The following is a 13,664-nucleotide window of genomic DNA, read 5'->3' as shown; positions in this document are numbered from 1 at the left end:
TCTTTATTGCTTTAGGTAGAGCTTTGTTTTCAGCTAATATTTTAGAGACAGATCCTTCAAATCACCCAGTTTGTTTCTTCCCCCCGCTTCTTTTCGAAGAACAAGCAAAAAGAAAGCGGTAGGAGGCATCTTTGCCTGTCTTCAAAATACTTGAAAAATCCTGCAAAGATGAGCAAATCAGCAGAACCTCGCTGCATAGGAGCTATTAGTAACTACATGAATAAAGAGACATCTAGGGACCTCCCTGGCAGCCCAGTGGTTAAGGCTCCCCACTTCCACTGCAGGGGGCACGGGTTCGATCCCCGGTCCTGGTCGGGGAACTAAGATCCCACATCCCACAGCCAAAAAAAAAAAAAAAAAAAAAGAGGCATCTAATGTCCTCCTTAGATGTCAGCATAGATGCCATTGATCAAATAATCAAGCCTCGAGTATCGTTTCCTGCGGAGGGATTCTAAGAGCGTTCTGCCCAAGAGACCCAGGCCTATGGCGAGGAACAGAACCCCAAAGAGCATGGTCCCGACCAGGAGCCACTGTTCAAATGCGAGGCCCTGCTGCCTTTCTGGAGCACTGCTCAGGGAGGGCCCACCAGAGCTGGCCTTCCCATCTTCCTGGGAAGCTGCTGTATTTGTAGTGGGAGAATTCACATTTGACAAAGGAAACGTAGCAGGGTCCCGGGCAGCCCCTTTGTTCAAAGTCAAGCTGGAAATGTCTCTAAAGGGCACCGTGTCTGGTGGGCCTTTCGAGTCCGTTGATGCCCTAAAGATGGAAGTCGGAACCTCAGTTGTGGTCGTGTTAGTGACCGTGGCTACAGGTGGGGCAGAGGTGGCCCCCTGAGGCTGAGAAGTCACAGAAGGTATCCCTGCAGCGTTGGTGGCAGGGAGAGATGCAGGCTTTGGAGTGGCCAGGATGGTGGGCAGAGCAGCATCTGCCACTGTACTGGGGAATGCTGTCACATTTTCAGGCAGCAGATGAGCTACTGTTTGTTCTGAGGGAGATGGTGACTTCTGAGAGTGGCCATTTTCTTTATAAACAGTCCACTGTGGACTCGCCAGATCAATCTTGAGTAGTTTCTCCAAGTGATCTGAGGATCCGGACTTCTGAGAAAATGAATCTCTCCATAAGACCGTGGGCTCTGAATCACCTGTGGGAGGAGGGGGCGTGGGAGTGATGGTGTGTGAAGACCTGCTGCGGAACAGAGACTCTTCTTGGGTTACCTCCTGGCTTGGCAAATCAGTTCCCGCCAAAGATGGAAAATCTGAAGACGGAAAGAAAATTTTAAAAAGACCTCCATATTTCCATGCGAAGGGAAGTTAACAAGGACAAACGCTATCAGCTTGTTCAGTAAGACCTCAAACTGTTGATTCTTGACATTTCATGGTGCAAAATGGAGAAATACGAATGGCTAAATAAGATCCTGATGACCCTGCCTCTGCCCCCAGATGCTGTGGTTTATTTCTAGAGTGTTGGCCCAGAGAAGAGAAATGTGCGGAGGAGGATGGGGCAAATGAAGGAAGAGGTGGGAGGGGACCAGCAGAGATGCTAAGAGGAGCTCAGCATGGGCAGCAAGAGGTTTAGGAAGATGGGGACCCTTCAGGGGCCAAGGCCAGGGGAGGCAGCTGGGCTGGGATGATGCGGCAGGAAGAGGACTGGCAGAGAAAATGCTGGTGTGAGGCACGAGCTGTGCCAGCTGGGACTGCAGTGACAACCGGGAAGCAAGCAATCCCTAGGGGAGATATCATGGGGGGGTGGGGGCATAGCCCACAGGACGATGAGGAGAGGAGACAAAATCCCAGTGACTTGCCTTCCACAAGGAGGAGGAGGAGGAAGCTGGAGGGTCCCTGAAGCCAAGGCAGCAGCACAAAGCTGATGATGTTTTTCAATGAAAAAAATGGGTTTCAGGGACTTCCCTGGTGGTCCAGCAGTTAAGACTGCGTGCTCCCAATGCAGGGGGCCCAGGTTTGACCCCTGGTCAGGGAACTAGATCCTGCACGCCGCAACTAAGAGCCTGCATTTTTATATTTTTAATATTTATTTATTTATTTGGTTGCATCAAGTCTTGGTTGCGGCACACGGGATCTTCCTTGCGGCATGTGGAATCTTTCGTTGTGGCACACAGGCTTCTTTCTAGCTGTGGCGCATGGGCTCCAGAGCGCATGGGCTCAGTAGCTGTGGCACACGGGCACAGTAGTTGTGGCAGGCGGGCTCAGTAGTTGTGGCACGTGGGCTCTAGAGCACGCGGGCTTAGTTGCCCCACAGCATATGGGATCTTAGTTCCCTGACCAAGGATCGAACCCACATCCCCTGCATTGGAAGGTGGATTCTTTTTTTTTTTTTTTGCGGTACACGGGCCTCTCACTGTTGTGGCCTCTCCCGTTGCGGAGCACAGGCTCCGGACGCGCAGGCTCAGCGGCATGGCTCACAGGCCCAGCCGCTCCGTGGCATGTGGCATCTTCCCGGACCGGGGCACGAACCCGTGTCCCCTGCATCGGCAGGGGGACTCTCAACCACTGCGCCACCAGGGGAGCCCATGGAAGGTGGATTCTTAACCACTGGACCACCAGGGAAGTCCCAATAAATAAATATTAAAAAAGAAAAGAAAAAAACAACCAGCTTTCAGCACTGTACTCAGGGGAGGAAGGCAATCTGAGAGATTTTTTTTTGACCCTTGAAGATTAAAATTTTAGAGCCAATATCTTAGGTTCTGAGGACCATGGACCAGTATTTGAAATCATTATGGCCACGTGGCTAGCATAAAGATCAGAAAGTCACACAGTCCCAACTCCTGCTGAGGAGGAACCAGCCTCAGATCCTCCTGCTGTGTGAGAAAGTTTAGAGTTTTGCTCTTTGTCACACATGCTGTTTATCACAGCTCGAACTGAAAAGGCTGGTTAAAGCAATCCGGGGCAGAGAAAGACCACTTGAATTGCTCTGTATCACTCTGCTACTTGGCTAATCATTTCACTTAAATTAGAACGGCAGAAACACAAGGAAGGAAGCAAAGGTGATTCTCCCCTCTTCTTTTTTCCATCTTCTATTTCAACTCCCCTGAATACCAGTTTCTAAACTAGACCTCACTCTCCGCTCTGCTAACAAATAGATCCAGAGGCAATTTCAGATTTGTGACATCTTTGACTACTCTCTAAGCTTCACACTACTCAGAGGTCCTTTAGAACTGTCACTTATTAATCCATCTAGGACAGGGGTCAGCATATTATGGCCACTTATCTTTATATGGCTTGCGAGCTAAGAATGGTTTCTACATTCTTAAATGATTGAAAAAAATCAAGAAGGATAATATTTTGTAACATGTGAAAGTTATATGAAATTCACATTTCAGTGTCCATAAATAAAGTTTTATTGGCATACAAGCATGCCCATTTGTTTACATATTGTCTATGGCTGCTTCTACTACAAGGAGAGAAGTGAGGAGGTCCGACAGATTGCATACGGCCCACTAAGCCTAACAGACTTGCCTGAAAAGCCTAAAATACTTATTATTTGGCCCTCGACAGAAAAAATTTGTGGACATCTGCTCTAGGACACTCTAAAATAGAATTTAGATGCCTGAAATTCCTCCAACAATGCTGAAGAAAAGAGATTCTGCTGCAGGTGATATCACATTCATAGGCATAGTGCCACCACGAGATAAACACCACCTGTATTTTTAGGTCATGTCAGATATTTTTAAAAAGAGCAGGACTCATCATATTTCATTTTAAAGTTTCAAAAGAAGGCTAAATAAATGCCCTGTGATATGTGTGAACTCAAAACTTAAAATAAGGCCATTGACAAGAATGACCAAAACAGCTGTTTTCTTTCTCAAGAATACAAGGTCATAAATAAAGCAAAGCTAGGGCTATTCCCATTTCTTGATAAGATTCATCTATTGGCAAAGATCCTAGAACCACACAGGGATCCTCCACACCTGCTCCATTCACCTCACCCACTGATGTTTGCCTTTGGGGTGTGGTGTTTTCTCTCAGTCAGGTAGCCATGAGCTACAGAAGGAGCTGGGAAATGTGTCCTCAACCACTCTTTTGAGTTTCATTTTCAAGTGACTTCACTAGATAAAAAAATTTAGGGACTGACTATTAACTTGGCAACCAGCTGAGCAAATAGACTTTCAATTTATTCTATTTCTGAATTCCCCTATTCTAGTCCTTGGAGGAATGACAGACCACCAAGCTCCAAAAACAAACAAACAAACAAACATTAAATAACGCCAAGCTGCAATGGTTTTACAGAATGAACAGAGCACACTGTTATCTTTCAAACTTTCAGTCTGTAAATATTAGTCAATTACAGGAAATAGAGTTCATCTGGAAACAAACCACCAAACTTATATCTACTGAATTTCACTCTGACCAGGAAGCAGATATTTATTTTTATAGGGCAATCTCAATCCATCAACACGGGCAGATTCATAAATAGAATTACAAACACAATTTGTAAACATCTGTAGATACAGACAGCTCGCTGCACACCAGGTCCGGGGTTGGTGCCACTTTGCCCCTAGATAGCCACCGGCTTGGGCTGATGGTGCCCCCTGGTGGCTGACACAGGAACTGTTCGATTCTAATTCCACTTCTTTCACTACCTTCACACTTGCCCTTAAAAGGTTTAGGCACAAGCCAAGTTCCCTTTTCTCCCACTTCCACTGGAGAAAATGGAATCTTTACCACATACTCCCTCTTTATACATGCATTATAAAATCAGTAACATGACAGAGTATTATGAAAGTTATAAAACAAATTCAACGATAATTTCTATCATGTCCCAGGAACTATTAACATTTATGCATACCTTAAAATTAAAATTTTTTTCATGTAATTTAAAAACTGGATGTTTTTCACCTGAAATTTAGGTGACATTTTATTTCTACATCTCAAACTTATTTTTTTTTATTTTTTATTTTTTCTGTACGCGGGCCTCTCACTGCTGTGGCCTCTCCCGTTGCGGAGCACAGGCTCCGGACACACAGGCTCCACGGCCATGGCTCGCGGGCCCAGCCGCTCCGCGGCATGTGGGATCTTCCAGGATCGGGGCACGAACCCGCGTCCCCTGCATCGGCAGGTGGATCCTCAACCACTGCGCCACCAGGGAAGCCCTCAAACTTATTTTTTAACATATGCATTGTATTCCCTCAGGTGGATCCGTTATACTTTATACCCAACCATTCCCTAGCATTTGGACATTTAAGCTGTAGAAACTTTTAAACTAATTTCCTTTAAACTAACTCCAAAAGTGCTGTTTTCACTTTTTAAACTAATTATGCGATAAACAGTTTCACAACAACAGGTTTTTCTTTGGTATAGATTTTTATGAAAGTCGAATGACTAGATTCAATTACCTATAATTTCTTTAATATTCTGCTTTAATTGTGAAATAGCTGATAGACATAGGGAACACACACTGACAGTGGAAGAAAGGACACAATAAGAAGAGGCAGTGAGAAGGGATCAGAGAGGCAGGTGTGATGGTCCAACTTCCACCTGATGGGAGCTCTTGAAGGAGAAAAATAAACATTCCAATTAGTGTCTTGAGCCCTGACCTCACTGGAAACTCAGCCTGTGATGTCCATTTGCTGCTGGATACCATCCCCGGGTGTCCAACAGGCTCTGCCACGTTCCAGGTGATGAAAAAAAAAGAGGACAGGCTTCCCTGATGGCGCAGTGGTTGAGAGTCCGCCTGCCGATGCAGGGGACACGAGTTCGTGCCCCGGTCCGGGAAGATCCCACATGCCGCGGAGCGGCTAGGCCCGTGAGCCATGGCCGCTGAGCCTGTGCGTCCGGAGCCTGTGCTCCGCAACGGGAGAGTCCACAACAGTGAGAGGCCCGCGTACCGCAAAAAAAAAAAAAAAAAAAAAAAGGAGGACAAGCAAGAAGTCATATCCGCACAACCCTGTAGGTCCCGGTGTTTTTAGCCAAGATTATATATAGATGTAAAGGAGGTGAAGAGTCAGGGGCAACTGCCCTGGCCAGTGTGAAGCCCAGAAGGGGCAGGGAGATGACAAGATACTTTCCACCCAAGGTAAGATCCTGGCTGCTCTGAGAGGCCTAATTTGTTCTGTGCCGTAGTCTTTTTAAAAAATTATTCTTTTTAACAACTGTGGTAAAATATATTACATACAATGTACCACTTTAACCCGTTTTTTTTTTTTTTGCGGTACGCGGGCCTCTCACTGCTGTGGTCTCTCCCGTTGCGGAGCACAGGCTCCGGACGCGCAGGCTCAGCAGCCATGGCTCACGGGCCCAGCCGCTCCGTGGCATGTGGGATCTTCCCGGACTGGGGCACGAACCCCTGTCCCCTGCATCGGCAGGCAGACTCTCAACCACTGCGCCACCAGGGAAGCCCCTTTAACCTGTTTTTAAGAGTATAGTTCCGTGGCATTGAGTTTGTGCAACCCTCACCATCAACCATCTCCAGAATTTTTCATCAGGCAAAAGTGAAACTTTGTACCTTATCTGCCAATCTTTTTAGACTTGGGCTTCTACCACTGTGTAGGAAGAATTTACACAAGCAATCTGTACTTTACGCTCCTGTTTAAGGGAATGTTTGACACATCAGGTGTTCCTGCTTCATGAATGAAACTCAGACACAGCCTCACTCAGGGGACAAAGCAGAGTCAGTGTCCAGATGCCCCGGGCAGCATCATTCCCCAGAGAACCCTGATTGCACTCTCCCTCCCAACCGCAAATCCACTTCCCCAGCTCAGTAGACGGCACTGCCATCCATCCAGATGCTCAAGCCCAGGACTAGGACTCAGTTTCACTCTTCTCTTTTCCTCATTCCCCACATCCACACCACCAGCAAGCCCTGTCAACGCTATCACTGAAATGGCTCGTGTGTTTATTTCCCTCCATCTCTTCCACCGTCTCCCTGGTCCCCAAGGCCACAGCCTTTCACTCGGATCTCATCCCAGCCTCCTACCCAGTCTTCCCACATGCCCTCTTGCTGCTGCGTCATTGTCCATTCCCAATAGAGCAGTCACAGTGAGCTTTGAGAAATCACCTTTAGAACAGCTCGTTATAATGCCTGCTGAAAACCTTCCAATGTCTTTCCATCATGCACTGAAAATAAAAACTCCCTACCCCTACAGAGCTTGATGGGATGGCCCCACTTTCCTTCCTTCTTGCATAGCACTCCTTCCATGGTTCACCTGTGAGTCAGCTGCTGAGATTGGAGTGTTTGAACAAACACTCCCAAACCATTCTGCCTTAGGATATTAGAATAGGCTGTTTCCTCTGCCTGGAAGGTCTTTCTACAATCTTCTCACATCCGGCTCCTCCGTCTTCAGATCTCAGCTTAGGGGTTACATCTTCACAGACACTTCCCCTGATCACCTAATACAGCTGGTCCACTCAGTGACTATCTTTTTTTTTTTTGGCTGTGCTGTGTGACATGCGGGATCTTAGTTCCCCGAACAGGGATCGAACCTGCACCCCCTGCAATGGAAGCGAGGAGTCTTAACCACTGGACTGCCAGAGAAGTCCCTCTGTGATTATCTATTATGTTGTCTTAGCTCAATTATCTGCATAGTTCTTATGACTATTTTTTTAAATGGGAATTTTATGTTTTAATTTTCTCTGCTTTGAAAATATATTATTATATAAAGGCCATGTTTCATTTTATTATGATCACTGTTATTTTTTTTATTTAAAATTTTTTATTGAAGTATAGTTGATTTACAATGCTGTGTTAATTTCTGCTGTACAGCAAAGTGATTCAGTTTATATATATACTTTTTTTTTAAGGGTAACCACCTTTTTTTAAAAATAACTTTATTTTATTTATTTATTTATTTTTGGCTGTGTTGGGTCTTTGTTGCTGCCCACGGGCTTTCCCTAGTTGCGGTGAGGGGGGGCTACTCTTCGCTGTGGTGCGCAGGCTTCTCATTGCGGTGGCTTCTTGTTGCGGAGCACGGGCTCTATGCGCACGGGCTTCAGTAGCTGTGGCACGGAGGTTCAGTAGTTGTGGCTCACGGGATCTAGAGCGCAGGCTCAGCAGTTGTGGCGCACAGGCTTAGCTGCTCCGCGGCATGTGGGATCCTGCCCGACCAGGTCTCGAACCCGTGTCCCCTGCATTGGCAGGCGGATTCTTAACCCCTGCGCCACCAGGGAAGTCCTACATTCTTTCTTTTATATTCTTTTCTATTACGGTTTTTCATAGGATTTTTTTTTTTTTTGGCTGCAGTGGGTCTTCGTTGCTGCATGCCAACTTCCTCTAGTTGCGGCGAGTCGGGGCTACTCTCCGTTGCGGTGCGCGGGCTCCTCATTGCAGTGGCTTCTCTTGTTACGGAGCACGGGCGCTAGGTGCGTGGGCTCAGTAGTTGTGGTGCACGGGCTTAGTTGCTCCGCAGCATGTGGGATCTTCCTGGACCAGGGCTCGAACCCGTGTCCCCTGCATTGGCAGGCAGATTCTTAACCACTGTGCCACCAGGGAAGCCCTTTCATAGGATACTGAATATAGTTTCCTGTGCTATACACTAGGACCTTGCTGTTTATCCATTCTCTATATAAAAGCTTACATCTGCTAACTCCAGCCTCCCGCACTCCATTCCTCCTCAACCTCTTACCCCTGGGCAACCACAAGTCCGTTCTCTATGTCTGTTCTCTATGTCCACGGTGACTATTTTTCTTGATTATTTATTTATTAAGGTTATTGTCTCTCTCTCCTAAAATATTAGTTCCATAAATGAGAACCTTGTTTTTCATGTTTAGTGTCGTATCTTTCTATCCTTAAGGCATAAAAAGTGCTTGACACATAGGAGATGCTAAATAAAATTTGTTTCTTATTTAATAAATGCAGGGAATATTATTAATACCTAAGCGTGTAAGGACAAAAACTTTATAAAACTGAAATAAAAGTAAACTTCATACTTGAAAGCATTTCATCCTGAAAAATTAGCTAGCCAAAATCTCACCAAGGCATATCCAAATAATTATATTATTTTTACTTGTTCATTTTCTGTATTCTGAGCAAATATGTAACTTCCGAATGTGGAGACTCTATTTCCAATGGCTTGCACAGAATTTGGCATGTAGCTTTTTCTCAAAAACTTCTTAAATGAGCTTCCTTCCAGGTCTGGATAATAAAATCCAGTGAGTTTGATTTCAGAGAATGTGATTACAAAATAATTGGAACCTAATGACAAATGTACCGGAATTTTATATACTGTATTTACATCGTCTTATCCCTTTCAAAGCAGTCACCCCTGGAGACCTGCAGACTTATTCCAGTGTTGCTGACATGGTTCTAAAGACGTGTTTCAAAATGTTTACATGAAAGATCTGTGTGCCTTTTACCTTAAGAAGGTAAAAACAAAAACAAAACAAAATACTATCATTCATATGTATAAAATACTTTAACTGGAAAAAAGAAAGATGTTTGGTTGAATCAACTGAATTTTAAATCATGAGATTTTTTCTGATGTGCCTCTACATTTGTGATCCCTTTTGGCAGTTCTTCTTAAACTCTTGCAGAAAACCTTTCTACATGAATCCTATCCTTAAATAATTCCAATGACAAAAGACAAAGAACAATGTTTTTCTTACCTCTAATTATCCTGTAACTCATAAGTCCCTTTGCTGGTTTCAGGGGACAGGCTTCCTCACTGGGACAGAAAAACAGGTAGCAGTTGGGTAGTTTAGTTGTTTTTCGAGTGTCGAAGATCATCAAGTTACATGCTTTGTCCCCTGCAATGAAAGGTTTCATAAGCGTTATTCTGAAGTAGGATCTTCCAAAGAATACCGCGAGCAGGAAAACATTTATTCTGGTGGCCAACACAAAAGCCTTTGTTCATTGCCCGCTGGCCGCTGAGTCATTTCCTTTTCCTTAGTTTAGGCACTGAAAGCAATTTTTAAAGACCTTGGGTTTAAAAATCAGAATGAAGGTAATTTTGGTGAAACATTTTTAATAGTACATTTCATTCTTTAGAAAGAAGCCTTCCATTTGCTAAAATATTTATCAAAACATACATAGAAATACTGAGTCTACAACTCACTACTGAGTCTGACCTCAGGAAATGGATCTAACCCTAATGACTGTACGTACCTCTTGCATCCTGAAGGCATCTTAGATGCCTACGAAGCCATTAGTCTGGTTTTCTTGGTGTGGAGCGATGGGAGGGTGGTGGGCAGGGAGGGTCAGTAAATTCAGCCTTATACATATCACGCCTCCTTCCACAGTGGAGCTGCATAGCATATGGAATGCCAAGTCTATTTTTGACTTTTATCAGTACCATTCTTCTTTTGGTTCTTAAAATTTCTGCTCTTATCATTTTTGTTTGTCTCCCAATCAGGCAGTGGTCAGGGATCACCCTTGACTCTCCCAGTGGGAAATAAGACTGAGTTCATTTCTGCAGGGGTTTTAACCTATCATGTCTCTGTTATCCAGGTAACAAGAAAGGTACTCTGGTTACTTTGGCTTTTCCTTTTCCCACGATGTGATAATTCTACAAACCATTTTTGGGAGCACTTAGGTAAAGGGGAGGATCCATAGGGTCCAAGTTGTACACAAAATTTTGTGTCCTTTGTATTTGTGGGCATTTTTCTAGAGTCTGTGGCTATAGGCAAATTATCAAAGTGCTTTTTTGGAACCCTAAACGGTCAAAAACCAACGCTCAGTAAAAGAGGGAAAAGTCTGAGATCCATTAACTGAGACCCACAAGTACCTCTGCTTACAGTAAAGCAGTAACAGTACTTTGGCTTGTAGAATAAAGCCGCAAACCCTCATTTCTTACTAAACACCTATCACGGAACTGAAGAGAAATGCAAGGTTTCCTATGTTGCCAGGATACGCCCACATGGCATTCAGTCCTATTTGCAGGTGATGTTTCTATTCCACATGTATGTTGATATCAACATTTAAAGAAAAACTAGAAATTTAAATGAGATCTCTATGACTTCCATAAATTACCTCTCTATGAAGAGTGTCCAAAAGCACACAGCTCAATTTGAGAAGATCATTGAAGTATTTGCTTCCTCCTGACAGCAAATACCTGGTGTCATTTCTACCCAAATTCTCTAGTTCTCTGATTCTCTAACACCAACGGGGTGTCTTACAATTCAATTTGATTCTAATACTAACTGCCTGGAGTGAGTGTCAGACCCCACCGGTCTAGGGCTCAGTCCCATCAGACTATCCCCACTCAGACGCCAGTCACAGTATCAGGTCCCCAGGTCACTCACACATATGGCAAACTTGGCTATCACCCCCCCACCCCAGGTTCAATAACTTGCTAGAACTACTCGCAGAACTCAGGAAAATGCAATACTTACCGTTATAATTTATTACAAAGGATGCAAATGAACAGCCAGATGAAGAGGTACATAGGGTGAGGTCTGGAAGGGTCCCAAGTGCAAGAGCCTCTGTCCCTGTGGAGTTGGGGTGCCTCGTGGCACATGGATGTGTTCACCAACTTGGAAGCTCCCTGAACCCATTGTTTAGGGGTTTTCATGGCAGTTTTATTACGTAGGCATAATTGATTAAGTCATTGGCCATTGGCGACTGAATTCAATCTCCACCCCCTTTTCCCCTACCTGGAGGTGGGTGGAGGAGACTGAAAGTTCCAAGCTTCTAAGCAAAGCTTGGTCTTTCTGGCAACTAGCAGCTATCCTGGCGCGATCAAGGGTCCTACCGTAAGCTCAGGTATGACTGAATGGGGCTCATTATGGATAACAGAAGAAGCTCCTATGCTCAGAAAATTCCCAGGGTTTTAGGACCTCTGTGCCAGGAATCAGGGACAAAGACTATAAATAAATATAAATACGCAAAAGTCTGTGTCCTTCAATTTCATGTCCATGTGTATTTATCTTATTATACCACAATCATTATAGGATGAAACGGAAACAAAGGATCTAAGAGAAAACATATGATTTAGTCAGCTGATAAATCAAGTAAGGATCACGAGTCCAGTGTTCACTTAGCTCTTCTAGGGTCCTTGATGACAAGGTCTTTTCCATCTTATTCATTGTTTTATCTCCAGCACCTACCGAGGCATTAGGTGCTCAATAAACTTATGTGTTTTTTTTGTTTGTTTATTAGATATATACTTCTGTTTTCAGGTCATAGGTTTGGAGCCTGAAATATGCAAGGGCATGGTTCAAACCTGTGGGGCTCAGTTTCCTTCTGTGTCATGGAATGGGTCATTCTAAACCCCTTCCCATGCCTCTTAGATTCCTAGAAGCTGGAATTAGTGGCCAGTGGCTTCCTGACTCACCTGTGCCACCAGCTCCAGGGAAAGGAGATAAAATGGAAATTTTGTGCTTCTACTTAAAACTCAAATGCTGATTCTCCTATGGGATGACTTTAGAATTTTACTTTTTGTCTCAACTCCCTTTCTGTTTAAACGTTCTTTCTAATATCACACTGTATTCCAATATTCCATGATGATGGAAGCCAAGCATTTAAATAGGACTTTTGTTTTCAACATCTCAGATGCCTGTTAGAACACAACACCAGTGGTTTTCAACCCTTTTTCTACACACATATCTGAGTGATATATATACACTCATGAGTAACTTTGGCTCAGCTTAGGGGAGGGGAGAGCACACCATGGAACATTCCCTAGTGATTTTGCCACCCACTTTTCTACCCCATTGAGAATCACTAGTACAAACCATTCAGTCTCATCAACCAGCTACTTACATCACAAAACACATAGAATAAAGAGTTGCCAAGGCATTATTACTTACCTGATATGTTTTTTGTTGAGCAGCAAGAATTAACGCAGTCTTCTTGAGTTAATGTGTGTATGGGCTCATTGCCTCTGATTCCCTTGGAAAGGGATGACTGGATGTCAATGACCATATCTTCTAGACTCTTGGTGGAGCAGTTCTGACTGGTGGACAGCCTTAGTGTCAGGAAACAAATTATTACACGAGTGTAAGTCAAGCTCCATCCCTCCCGGAAGAACATTTTAAATTTCAGTTTAGTCTTGGTCTCCAAAGGTCAGATAACTCTCCCTCTGGCCTGAGTTTGCTTCAAGAAGATTGGACAGATGATGGAATTTCTCTCTAGCACAAAAATAGAAAACCATCAATGAGTTTTGTTTCTTTGAACAAACCTAGAGAAGATACATTTCATTACCTTCAAGTCAATGTAAACAACTCACAATTCATAGAAGGACAGGAATAAACAAGTATTTTTTATTTGTTTCACTTTTAATAGATTTGAGACCTTTCATTAAAAACTTGGCAAAAAGCTAGTAAGCACACACACATACACTCTCCCATCAATGCTTAAAATCTGACAAGTATCTATGAAAGAAGAGGCAGTCTGCTTTTCAGTTCTAGAATCCTTCCTCTTCTTGCCTCTCCTAAGCAGGAGGGGAAAGGACACAAAATCTGTGGTCATTGATGAAGCAGTGATCATCGCTTTGGACATATTTTCTTTCTCAGTAATAACAATTAGCATTTTTAAATCACCTACTGAGTGGTAGGCAACGCGCTAAGAAAATTACATACACTGTCCTTCTAGGAATTAGCCCATCAACAGGGGGAATATTCTGGCTCAGTTGAAGGAAACTGTAGGGGCAAGTGTTCTTTTTGACATCCCTAAAAACACAAAAGTCATAATACATATAATGCCATTGGTGAGCTGGTTCTTCCAGAAAAAAAAATGTGGAACCGGCGAGGCTATACCAGAAAATATCCTCATTTCCA

At 44.0% G+C, this 13,664-nt stretch overlaps 1 protein-coding gene across 1 annotated transcript; it reads right to left on the bottom strand.

Moving 5' to 3' along the window:
• Window positions 1–320: 320 nt before the first annotated feature.
• On the bottom strand, window positions 321–12,918 carry MANSC1 (MANSC domain containing 1; the record flags this gene model as incomplete). Its single annotated transcript, XM_079715942.1, has 3 exons — window positions 321–1,255; window positions 9,555–9,695; window positions 12,696–12,918. The coding sequence occupies 3 exons, from the start codon at window positions 12,916–12,918 to the stop codon at window positions 384–386; spliced, it is 1,236 nt and encodes a 411-aa protein (XP_079572068.1). The 3' UTR covers window positions 321–383.
• Window positions 12,919–13,664: the final 746 nt, after the last annotated feature.

This window comes from Hyperoodon ampullatus (genome assembly GCF_949752795.1).
Source record: "Hyperoodon ampullatus genome assembly, chromosome: 11".
Classification (NCBI taxonomy): domain Eukaryota; kingdom Metazoa; phylum Chordata; class Mammalia; order Artiodactyla; family Ziphiidae; genus Hyperoodon; species Hyperoodon ampullatus.
This window is presented reverse-complemented; position numbering and strand designations above follow the sequence as displayed.